The 12074-nt window shown below is 36.6% G+C and overlaps 1 protein-coding gene across 5 annotated transcripts in view; it reads right to left on the bottom strand.

Moving 5' to 3' along the window:
* The window catches only part of LOC136040271 (zinc finger protein 665-like), a 131330-nt gene that overhangs the window by 48181 nt on the left and 71075 nt on the right, over window positions 1-12074 (bottom strand). For 2 of the 5 annotated variants that reach the window (XM_065724517.1, XM_065724515.1), the window contains one exon: window positions 4203-10169. The exons of the other annotated variants lie outside the window; for them this stretch is intronic. In XM_065724517.1, the coding sequence (XP_065580589.1) occupies window positions 8659-10169 (1511 nt within the window). In that variant the 3' untranslated portion in view covers window positions 4203-8658. Of the gene's footprint in view, window positions 1-4202; window positions 10170-12074 lie in introns of those variants that run through there. 5 annotated transcript variants of the gene reach the window in all.

The following is a 12074-nucleotide window of genomic DNA, read 5'->3' as shown; positions in this document are numbered from 1 at the left end:
CTACAGCATGGTCTGGGGATATGCAGTTGAATTTTGCATTCCTCCTCTTGACATTGAACAGTCCATTGTGGAATGCCTGATCTACTTCTTGAGGTAAGCCCTGCATCTCAGCCAGGTACTCAATCAAGCAAGTGCCATACTTATAGTGACCACATGCAACTAAATAAGGAAGCATTTTGCTAGCTCCTTCAAGATGGCCATCCCAGTCACCAGATCTTTCACTGTACAAAAACTGCCAAAAAACCAGTACCATTTCTTTGTACTGCTTCCAGAACTTGTGGGTTTTTTGAGCGTGCACGAGAAGTCTCGAACCTTTCTAACCACGGGGACAATGCGGTAAGTTTTTCCTTTAGACTGTTCAAGTTCTCATCACCCTCTCTTGAGATCTTCAAGTTTTGCAGTAAATCTCCCATTTCTTCAAAGATGGTGATGCACGATGAATCGTCTGATTCTGCGCAAAAATCTTCGAAAGCTTCCCAGTACAGAATGGATATTGCCTCGAGGACTAACGTATGAGCAGCGAGAGCTTTATAGTACGGTTTACCACTCATCACTTTCTTTGCGGTTCCTTCCAACAGAATTCCAGCCTCGTAAATCACCTCTTTTAGACCCGAGCACTTCATTATATGACCGATGGCACCCATGAAGTTCATTAAAATATGAAAACCGCCCATTCTGAGGACAACATCAGAATATGCTTCAGGATTTCTGACTCTCAGAGCATGAACGATTTCATATACGGCCTGGTCACATGTGACGACGGTGTAACTCAGTCCCAGTTCTCTGGCAGTTTTCTGGAAAGACTTAATGACTTCTTCCACGACTGCAGGGTTTGAGGGAGAGTGGGGAACCACTGGCAGGTATCCGATCCTGGTAACAGGAATATCAGCCTTACAGCCATACACTGCTGAGAAACACTTGAAACCAAAATATGGTTGAGATTCTGCCGAGTCACTTGATACATTAATGAGCTGTGTCGGCAAAGCTCTACAAAGAAGCCAGATCGTGAAAAAGTCTGAAACGGGAACTTTCTGGTCACCTGACAAACCAATGAGATCGCTGCATTTATCGGTCGCCTCTATTTTTCTCTTGAGGTACATCTTCCCAAACTTTCCAGGCTGAATCAGATTTGAAGACGACAGGGAAGGGTTTCTGTTCCAACTTTTCTTCAAAGAACACGCTTTCTTTAGTGCTTATCTTGGAAAATCTATCTGGAAAATCTTTCTATTCAGCTTATCTTGGAAAATCTATCTGGCCGGGTGAACCCTGACGCATTCACACTGGATAGATGACGCTGCTTATCCGAGCTAAAAATTGGGTCAATCCGCTTTTCTGTCAATAGTTCAAAAACGAGAAGAGTTAGAGAATTTCTGGATCAGTCATTTTGTAGGACAATAAATTTCCTACAGAAGCCATTAAAAAAAATTCACCTCAGTCAGGCAAATTTTCAAGATGGATCAAGATCAGTCCAAAAGAGAGATAAATTGTGTTAACTTTTTCGTCGAAATTTTGTGATTACAACTGAACGGCAAAAGATAAAAATGTTTTGAAAAGAGAATATGATTCTTTATTTAATTACCTTCGATCTGAGGTATAGCTGAACAATTTTGGAGTAACCTGTAATTTTTTATCGATTTTAATATAATTTTTGCCAGTTAAGATGGATTTTTAGGGAATTTGAAGAAATGTAGATGTCGCACCCATTTGTCGACTATATAACGCCGATTTTCGTTTTCAGCATGGTCGATTGCATTAGATTGCACACTCAAACCTTCTGCTGCTTGCTGATCACCTCAATCCTTAAATATCAACATTTCTCTCGTGTGGATCCCTGACTAATTGGTGTTTATTCTACAAACAACCCCCTGCCGCTTTGAATAAGATATGTGCGTTTCTGTCTAAACGGTCTCGTTTTACCAAAGAACCTTAAACTTTGCTTGTGTTTACAACACCCTTCCTTCAAACCCTCAAACGTCTTAAATCGCGAGTCTGCAATATTTATACTGTGGTCGCTAAAGGTGTTGGTGAAATTCACATCTAAATTTAATAAAATTAATTTTCTAAGTTTAGGTTTGATTTAGCCAGGACTTCGATAAGAGGGTAGAGTTTCTTCAACTGCTCCATGATGTCAACTGAACTATTTTTTCTTTATGCATGGTAAATAAATAGTTACTTCTCGATCGAAAATTTCACTTGTAAGCATCAAATTCCTATCTTGAGCATATAAATATATAAGTATGTATCCATAAGCGCGCAAAGTGGTATGGATATAAGATTCAGCAAGATATTGTGGATTGGAGGGGAATATTCGCCTAACTTTTGTCAAAGTTGAAGATAAATCAATTGGATTTCGAAACAAAATGAAATGGGATGTCTTTAGAGAAAATTTTGTAAAATTTTTATTTTGAGTAAATAAATTCTGTGTTATTAGTTCAGATGATAAGTTTTACACTGATAATAGTGTTATAGTGATAATATAGATAATAATAGCGTTATTAGTCCGTTGATAAGTTCAGATGGTGGGAAAGACTGTCCACAACTCTAAAATGGATGTAGAATATTGAGCAATCTCGGACACTAGATCGTTTATAACCAAAAGACAATCCTTAGGGAGATTTTCAGAAATGTCTAACCCTTGAATAAGTTTAATCTATAGAATATTCTGCTTCATGACGTCACAAGCCTTTTGCCAGGATTTGCAGTTGTAAACCATACATTTAGGAGGCGATGTCGTAATATAATCTGAATTTTTAATAGTTTTCAAACTAGCGGCGTGTTAACTGAGCTAGAAAGTCCACAAATTAACATTCTAAAAGGCATACTAAATTGAAACATGTTTATTATTTAAAGCAAAACATAGAACTAAAAAATTTGTGAACGTAAAATACATATATACAAAAAAAAACACTAAAAATTCAAAAGTCTTGTTGGAAAAATGTTAAAAACTTAAAATCGTAATTTAAAATGATAAGAAACCTAAATACATAATGGTAAAATACTAAATACTTGAATTTATAATACAAAAAAAAATTCTTATTGCTTTTAAAAAAATCTCCTTTATTGGTTCGTCAAGGAGACGGGCCCTCCCGGAGCACTCTAAGAGGGATTATTTTTACAGGCAAAACTCTGAGTGTATGTCTCAACCCTTTTTGGGTAGCTCCCAGTATGTCGGCAATTCACACAGAATAAAATTTACACGATTGTAAATATCCTTTAAACCCATCTTTTTTAAGACAAAAAGACATAGGTTCAGTCCCTCCTCGGCCTATCAGATTAAAAACAGCAGTATTAGTATTAGTGATAGTAGCAGTAACGTGCAGATATTGCCTTTTTGGTCAATTTATCATCTCTCTGATCATTTTTTGAAAGTTTAAAGTCAATATACTCTGTCACTCTCGAGTTACGCCCTTTTGACATCCCATATACACATAACATGTTTGATTTAGCTCAGCACACCCCCAAGACTTACCTTAATGCCCTTCGCATTTTGAGAAAGTAGTAGTCAAACATGCACGTCTTTTCGAAATGACATTTACTGTATGTAAACTATGAACTAATTGCCTAACTTATAGCCCTTGCCCTTTAGCGTCTGGGGGGGGGGAGGTTGACTACAACACACAAAAAATAACTGAACCTTTCAACAATGTTGAAAAAATGGATGTCTAAAAACTTTGTTTGGATGTTTTTTGTTTTTTTTTTGAAATTATGGGCGTGGAAGGAGGAAAGGGGTTTTCTGGTTGCTCTCAAATACCTTTTGACTCTAAAACGAGCACTATAACATCCAATTTCAAATCAAATGGGCCCCGTCTGAAGTTTTTACAACCATTCTTTAAAACCTTATATGTCCCTAAGGCATAACTTACAGCCCTTGTTCGAGGGCTCTAGTGGGTTGTGTCAACCTTGGAGGCATTGTCATATGCTCTATGGACTATTTTGTTTTAAAATAGATATCTCACAATTTCATTCGGATACAATTCACAAAAGAAGGCTAGTTAGGAAGAGGACAAGTTGAGCTCCATTACTTTTGACTCTCAAATGAGAATTAGAACTTCCAATCTTTCAAACCAACTAGCCACCCCTAAAGTATACAAAGATAAACTCCATAACAAAGGCTCACGTGACATTTGTGAGATCGGAACCTAAATTGGACTCGGTATTAGAGTTATCGATTTCATCGTCCTAGTACAACAAGAAGCACCGAACTCACTAAAGCACTAGAAATTCCTCCAGTCTCCCCAAATATATCGGATCTGGTCCGCTTATATAAATAACGTATCTATAATTTGTAGTAAAACTCAAACTTGCCAAAGTACTAGAAATCCCCATAACTCCCCCAAAGAGAGCGAATCCAGTCCGGTTATGTCAATCACGTATAAAAAGCTTGTGCTAATTCTTCCCAACAAGTTTCATCCCGATCTCTCCACTCTAAGAGTTTTCAAAGATTTCCGGTTTCCTCCTCTGACCCCCCCCCCCATACTAATCTCACCGGATCCAGTTGGGATTTAAAATATGAGCTCTGAGAAACGAGGTCCAACTAAATAACAAATTTCATTAAGATCCGATAAACTATCCGCAATTTAAAAATACCTCATTTTCGGAATTACCCCATCCCCCTCAAAGAGAGCAAATCCAGTCCAGTTATGTAAATAACGTATCTAGGACATTTGCTTATTATTCCTACTAAGTTTCATCCCGATCTCTACACTCTAAGCGTTTTCTAAGATTTCCGGTATCCCCCTCTAACTCCCCCCAATGTCACCGGATCCGGTCGGGATTTCAAATAAGAGCTCTGACACCTGATAACCTACTTAATATCAAATTTCATTAAGATCTGATAGCCCCTTTCGCAAGTTAAAATACCTCATTCTTTCTAATTAACCCAGCTTCCCCCCCTCCAGCTCCCCCAAAGAGATCAAATCCGGTCTGGTTATGTCAATCACGTATCTAAGACTTGTGCTTATTCTTCCCACCAAGTATCATTACGATCTGTCCACTCTAAGCGCTTTCCAAGATTTCTGGTTTTCTCCTCCAACTCCCCCAAGTGTCACAAAATCCAGTCAGGATTTACCATAAGAGCTCTGAGACATGAGGTTCTACTAAATATCTAATTTTATTAAGATCCAATCACCTGTTCGTAAGTTAAAAATGTCTAATTTTTTCGAATTTTGCCTCCCCCCCCCCAAAGAGAACAGATCCAATCCGGTTATTTGAATCCCATATCTAAGACTTGCCCTTATTCTTATCACCACGTTTCATCCCGATCTCCCCTCTCTAAGCGTTTTCCAAGATCCCCCCCTCCAACTGCCCCGAATGACACCGGATCCGGTCGGGATTTAAAGGAAGAAGTTTGAGTTATGAGGTCCTTCTAAATATTAAATTTCGTTAAGATCCCATCACTCGTTCGTAAGTTAAAAATACTTCATTTTTTCTAATTACCCCCCCCCCCAAAGAGAGCAGATCCATTCCAGTTATGTCAATCACGTATCTAGGACTTGTGCTTATTTTTCCCACCAAATTTCATCCCGATCTCTCCACTCTAAGAGTTTTTTTCAAAATTTCAAGTATCCCCCTCCAACTCACCCAATGTCAACAGATCCGGTCGAAATTAAAAATAAGAGCTCTGAGACACGATATTCTTTTAAATATCAAATTTCATTAAGATCTGATCACCCATTCGTAAGTAAAAAATACTTCATTTTTCTAATTTTTCCAAATTACCCGTCCCCCCATCCTCCTCCGATGGTCAAATCGGGGAAACGACTATTTCTAATTTAATCTGGTTTGGTCCCTTATACGCAGGCCAAATTTCATCGTCCTAGCTTATCTAGAAGTGCCCAAACTAGCAAAACTGGACCGACCAACCGACAGAAATTGCGATCGCTATTTGTCACTTGGTAAATACCAATTGCCACAAAATCCATAAATGCTCCCGAGGCATATTTTACCACCCTTGCTCTCGGGCTCTGGTGGTTTGCAACAACGCTAAAAGCCTTATTATATGATCTTTGGACTATTTTGAATAGATGGCTATCTCAAAATTTCTGAGAGTGCACTTATAAATGAGGTTTGAATTGTTTTAAATAATTATTTTTGGAATATATTACTCTTGAACAGCTAATTTATAAACTAGTGACATGTTTTAAACCACTTTTCAGTAACTTAACGTCAGATGATAAATTCTTTGTGTGGTTACGAAAATGAAATACATTTCGGGCCCCTTTAAGGGTTCAAGATGCAGTTAACCCCAGAAGCGATTATTGAATTATGACCAACCGTAAAGACTCGTCAAGCAACGTTTTCACTTTCATCCCAGTTAGATCATAAGGCCCACTGCAAATTTACCACCATTTTGAACTAAATTAACACAAAATGTTCATGCTGATTGTCAAAAGGGCTTATCTCAGAAGGGGCTTACGGCATTAAGTTGCAGCTTCCAGAGAAAGATGAGGGGGGGTTATCAATTAACTCAAAGGCAAAATATGCAAGCTACCACAACAACTACTACTTCTATTTGGACTGCTATTAAGTTGAAAATTTTCAGGGAATGATGAGGATTTGTAACTGACCAAAATATAATTTGCACTTTAGTGAAAACAAAACACATATTAGATGATTCCTCTTTGATTTAATCAATCCAAAGTTATAAAGACTTTCAGATGAAAATCAGCATATATATATTAAATGGTTAATCCACATTCAGTTATATTTTTCAGTAATCTTGGTTATGATGATTTTTTTTTATATTACGTGAAACAAAACACAAAGCTAGAAATACGAATAGTTTTCAGTAAAGCGCATATTAAATTCTGGTCTTTAGAAGGCACAAGAAGGGTGGAGGCTCCACACCTCTTTGTTTCTGTTTATTTTGAGTTTGACTCAGTTATTTATTTAATTCAGTTATTTGAGTTTGACTCAAGTTATTTATTTAATTCAGCTATTTGAGTTTGACTCTGTTCCTGTTCGATTTGGGCTACATATATTTATTTATAGTGGTTAATAATAATTTGACGTTATCACTGCTTGTCTTTGTTTTAATATAGCTCTTTACTTTTCTTTCAATAACTTCTTTTGTGCAGTCTTTTTAAAATTAATCAACCAAAACGAAGGGTCTCCATAGACATGCAATACTGTCATTAGTGAATATAAACCATCCCCAGTTCAAAAGTAAAAACCCGTCGAGTCTTACGAGTTATTCCCAAGTAATTACCCTTCACCAGGCTCCTCGGAGGAATACAATGAAAGTTGTTTTAATTTTTACTTTAAATTATGGTCTTCTTGACTTAGAACTTCAACACAATAGGCAAACAAACAAAAGCAACGCAAAACAAAAGTCGGGTCAAACCTTTCATTCTGATCACAGATCAAAAATTAGGACCATTTTCTGGTAAGTGAGAGTTTTGTCCTTGGTTAGAATTTGAGGGAGGCTTAGGGTCTGTTTAGAAAAGAAACTTATTGCAGAGCTTTTAATTCGCTCAGAAAAATTTTCTATACTTTTTTCACGGCCAATTTGAAGTCATAAAAACTAATTGTTTGCGCACTGAGATCGTCATGGACCATGGGCCCAAAGATCACCACAAGATTCCCTTGCACCAGAAATTTGTAGATGTAAGTTCTGCCTGAAAAAAAGCACCGGAACTGTTGGTGTTCCTCAGGCAATACAAATCAAAATAAAGTTCTGGTGCTTTATTTCAAAACCCGTTTTGGTGACGCATGAGCACGTATTTTTGACAAACAAATAGGTTTTTTACTTTTTTTTGTTAAATTTGTTTCCCTGGGTGCATGTTTCTATGGGTACATGTTTCCCTGGGTACTATTTAGTCGCAGGTGTGGAACTTGAGATGACGCTTCGTAGTTTAACATTATTTGTTGTCAAGAAAGAAAATATTTTTTTTCCCAAGTGCTTACTAACATAGTTTTCACGCCATTCGAAAATAAAGCTTTTGTCGTTTTTGAACCTAATGTATTGACAAACTAATATGTTTTTGTGCTAAGATATGACACGTGTCCCATCGTGTCTGAATTTGTTTTTCTTTTATTGCTGTCCTATTATCAGTGATTGTTCAAGCTCTGTAATCATCTTTCTATCAGGACCACCTGATATAAGACACTTATTACTGCACTAATTTACCACTTACACGAAGTCAATTAATTATTCATGTTATTACAGTGATAAAAATGCTAAATGTTGCCAAACGCAAGATGGCATTGATGATGTTTTTATTTGTCGACCCTAGTGCTATTTCCCTCACTTATAAGTTTTCCTCTTTGAACAAGACCTTGAAATGTTTGGAAACTTAAAAATCCTGATAATAATGCGTTTTAGACACTGAAAAGTTATATTTAAGTTCAAATTACCCATTTAAGAAGCAGGCACTTGAAACTAAAAGGCCAAATAAGCCCTAAGAAAGAAGAAAATGGACACTTGCCCTGCTTCTGTAGTTTTACAAATGCAAGAATTCTCGGATAAAGATCAAGCTTTACATGTCAAAGAATCAGAAAAACCAGAGAATTTTTCATTAATACATTTAGAAAAACCAAAGAATTTTCATTGATACAAAAAGCAAAGCACTGGCTCGGATCTGAAAATCATGGAACAGCTTTAATCATTCAACGTCTATCTAAACTTCTATCTACAAAATCACAATTCCATCCAAAGTATTAAGTATCAGACTTTTTCCTAGAATGGGTTGTTAGGTGATATTTCAGGTTCTTCTTAACTGAAAATGCTCTCTTACATATATTACACTCAAATGGCCTCTCACCTGTATGCCCTCTTTGATGATCTTTCAAATAGCTTGATCTAGAAAAGCATTTTTTACATATCTCACACTTAAAAGGCTTCTCACCCGTGTGCACAATTTGATGCCTGTTCAAACGGCTTGATAGAGCAAAGCATTTCTTACATATCTCACATTTAAAAGGCTTCTCACCAGTGTGCACAACTTGATGCCTGTTCAATTCGCTTGATGTAGCAAAGCATTTCTTACATATCTCACATTTAAAACGCTTCTCACCCGTGTGTACCATTTGATGCCTTTTCAATTTGCTTGATGTAGCAAAGCATTTCTTACATAGATCACACTCAAATGGCTTCTCACCTGTATGCCGTCTTAGATGGTCTTTCAAATCGCTTGATGTAGAAAAGCATTTTTTACATATCTCACACTTAAAAGGCTTCTCACCCGTGTGCACAATTTGATGCCTGTTCAAACGGCTTGATAGAGCAAAGCATTTCTTACATATATCACATTTATAAGGCTTCTCGCCTGTGTGTACCATTCGATGCCTGTTCAAATTACTTGATTGAGAAAAGCATTTGTTACATATATCACATTTAAAAGGCTTCTCACCAGTGTGCACAACTTGATGCTGTTTCAAATGGCTTGATGTAGGAAAGCATTTCTTACATATATCACACTCAAATGGCCCCTCACCGTTATGCATAATTTGATGCTGTTTCAAATTGTCTAACGAAGAAAAGCATTTTTTACATATCTCACATTTATAAGGCTTCTCGCCCGTGTGCACAATTTGATGCCTACTCAAATGGCTTAGCGTAGAAAAAAATTTGTTACATGAACTACATTTATGTATTTTATTTTTTATTTGTATATTTTTACGCCTCTTTAATTTTCTGTGCTTATTACGGTTCAATCGAAAATCTGGATGTTTTTTTTGATCGTCTAAATCTTTTACACCTGATTCCGATTTAGATGAATTTGAGTAGCCACTTGTAGACCAATTCTGTGAAACGACTAGTGATTCATTCTTCTTCAGGTCTAGTTTAGACATGCTTGGCGAAAAATGACCTTCTAAAACTAGATGTTGTCTCATATCAACAATGGATTCTCTTAAACAAATGGCGCATCTCCTTGTCCCTCCCATTTGGTGTTCCATGAAATGAACAACAAAATTGCTGTAATCACGTTCTACTGTAGGGCAGAGAACACACTCTATTGGTGTAAGCTCTTCACAGCCAGTGTCAACGTGAAGATCTAGCATCAAAAAGGATTTCTCTGCTTTTCCACAGGATCCGCACCGCCAGATTCCCATGGTCAATTCTTCAATAGCCTTTCCTTTCAGTTTTTTCAACATAACGATCGGTTTCGGGCCAAATAGAATTGGCTGACTCACATCGTCAGACCTGCACACAGTAGAATGCATAACCCCTGTAATAAAATAAAAGTAATTAAATTTCTTTACTGAAATTAATAAAATAAGAAAAACAAAAAAATTGGCATTATACAAATTTGGGCCCGACCGGTATATCAGTTGGCCGTGAGGGGGGGGTAGGTGTCATTTTCTGATATAAATATCGGGAAATAAATATCGAATATAGTCAATTTTTTTTCTTGCCTTTATAGGCAACTTACACTTGATGCAGCAATGTTCAAAATGTATGATGAGTACAAAAACGTACAACTTCTACCAAAACAACTATAAAGAATACAATAAACCATACATTGCTGAATAATGAATGTCCACTTGTGTGGGTGAAAGATATACCTATTTACCTTGTATCCCCATTGGCTGGCATACTGGACGATTCTGTCAACACAATCTTAAAATCCCCCCTCTAAACTTTAAACCCTAGTCGCATCCCTGTATCCAAACGAAAGAGAATAAGTGCATGAGATTTGATTGACTGCCTGTTTGATAACATGCCTACAATATCCTTGTATTCGCATTTACCTTGTATTCCCATTACCTTTTATACCCATTTAACTTGTATTGGCATTGGCTGGCATACAGGACGATTTCGTCGACAAATTCTGAAAATCCCCCCTCTAAACTAAAAACCCTAGTCTCATCCCTGCATTCAAACGAAGGAGAGTATGCGCATGAGATTTGATTGACTGCCTGTTTGATAACATGCCTGTAACTTCAACAAGGTAGGAAGAAGATTCAACAGATAATATTGATCAGCAGCTGGGAAGGTACATGAGTAATGCTGTCACTGAGAGGAAAAAAAACTGTCTGTTATAGCGGTGGCGAAATACCAGTAGTCGTTTCAAGAGACTGGAAAAACTTGCTCCGAAGTATCTCTGCCTTTCCGCTCTCTTCCATCCCAAGCAAAAGAGTTTTCAGTACAGATGGGGTTACAATGGGGTAAGCATTACAGTTTGATCCAGTTGGACTGGACTAATCAAGCACTGTCCAGATTAGAACTTTATTTGGTTTATTGTTTTTCTAAATATTTTCTAAAGAAATCCGGGGTTTTTAATTGACCAGGGAGGAATCAGCAGTGAATTATTGAGGTTGTTCCGGGGTTTTTAATAGACCTGGGAGGAAAACGTCAGTATGAATATGGGCAGAAAATGCGAAGTTTAAACTTTAGGTAAGGTTATTTTTAGAAAAATATATCGGCAAATTATATCGGTTAGATACTGAATTATCGGTCAGCTACCGATATAATCAATATCGGTCGAGCCCTAATAACAAGAGGAATACAAACATTCAAAAAGTAGTACAAGATTTGGATCTACATTGTCTTGCACTGACTGTATCCGGTTGCTTTGATGACTAAATGAAGACGAAAAAAACAACTTTATATTAGTTCAATTTCATAAGATGGTCTGATTTGCAATAATGAAGTTTATGAATAATGAATAATGAAGTCAGATTCAAAACTTAAAATGTTGCAAGTTATATGATGTATAAAAAACAAGCAATATATGCTTCGAAATGTTTCAACGAATAGACTTTTGGTGTATCTTTCTTACCTATATATATATAATTTTGCAACATTTAAGTAAAAAGCTAATACTAATCTAAACGATTGAATATACACTCTCTGAGTATATACAGGCATAAGTGGGGAGAGTAAGGGAGAAGGGTAAGTTATAAAAAAGACTTACAAATATGATATATAGAAAGGTTTCGATAAATAATTTTTTCGTCTAGCTTTTTTCATGTTGTACGTCTATCATTTCCCATATCATTTGAGAGTAGTTTTACATTATTTATGCATTTAAGAATAAAATTTAACTTCAAATTTCTTAATAAAGCATGGCTGTATGAGTTCTGAAGAAAAAGAAAATCCTTGCTTGAAAAAAAAAGTGCCAGACCAGATA

The sequence above is a fragment of the Artemia franciscana genome, chromosome 20 (assembly GCF_032884065.1).
Source record: "Artemia franciscana chromosome 20, ASM3288406v1, whole genome shotgun sequence".
In the NCBI taxonomy this organism is placed as follows: Eukaryota; Metazoa; Arthropoda; class Branchiopoda; order Anostraca; family Artemiidae; genus Artemia; species Artemia franciscana.
This window is presented reverse-complemented; position numbering and strand designations above follow the sequence as displayed.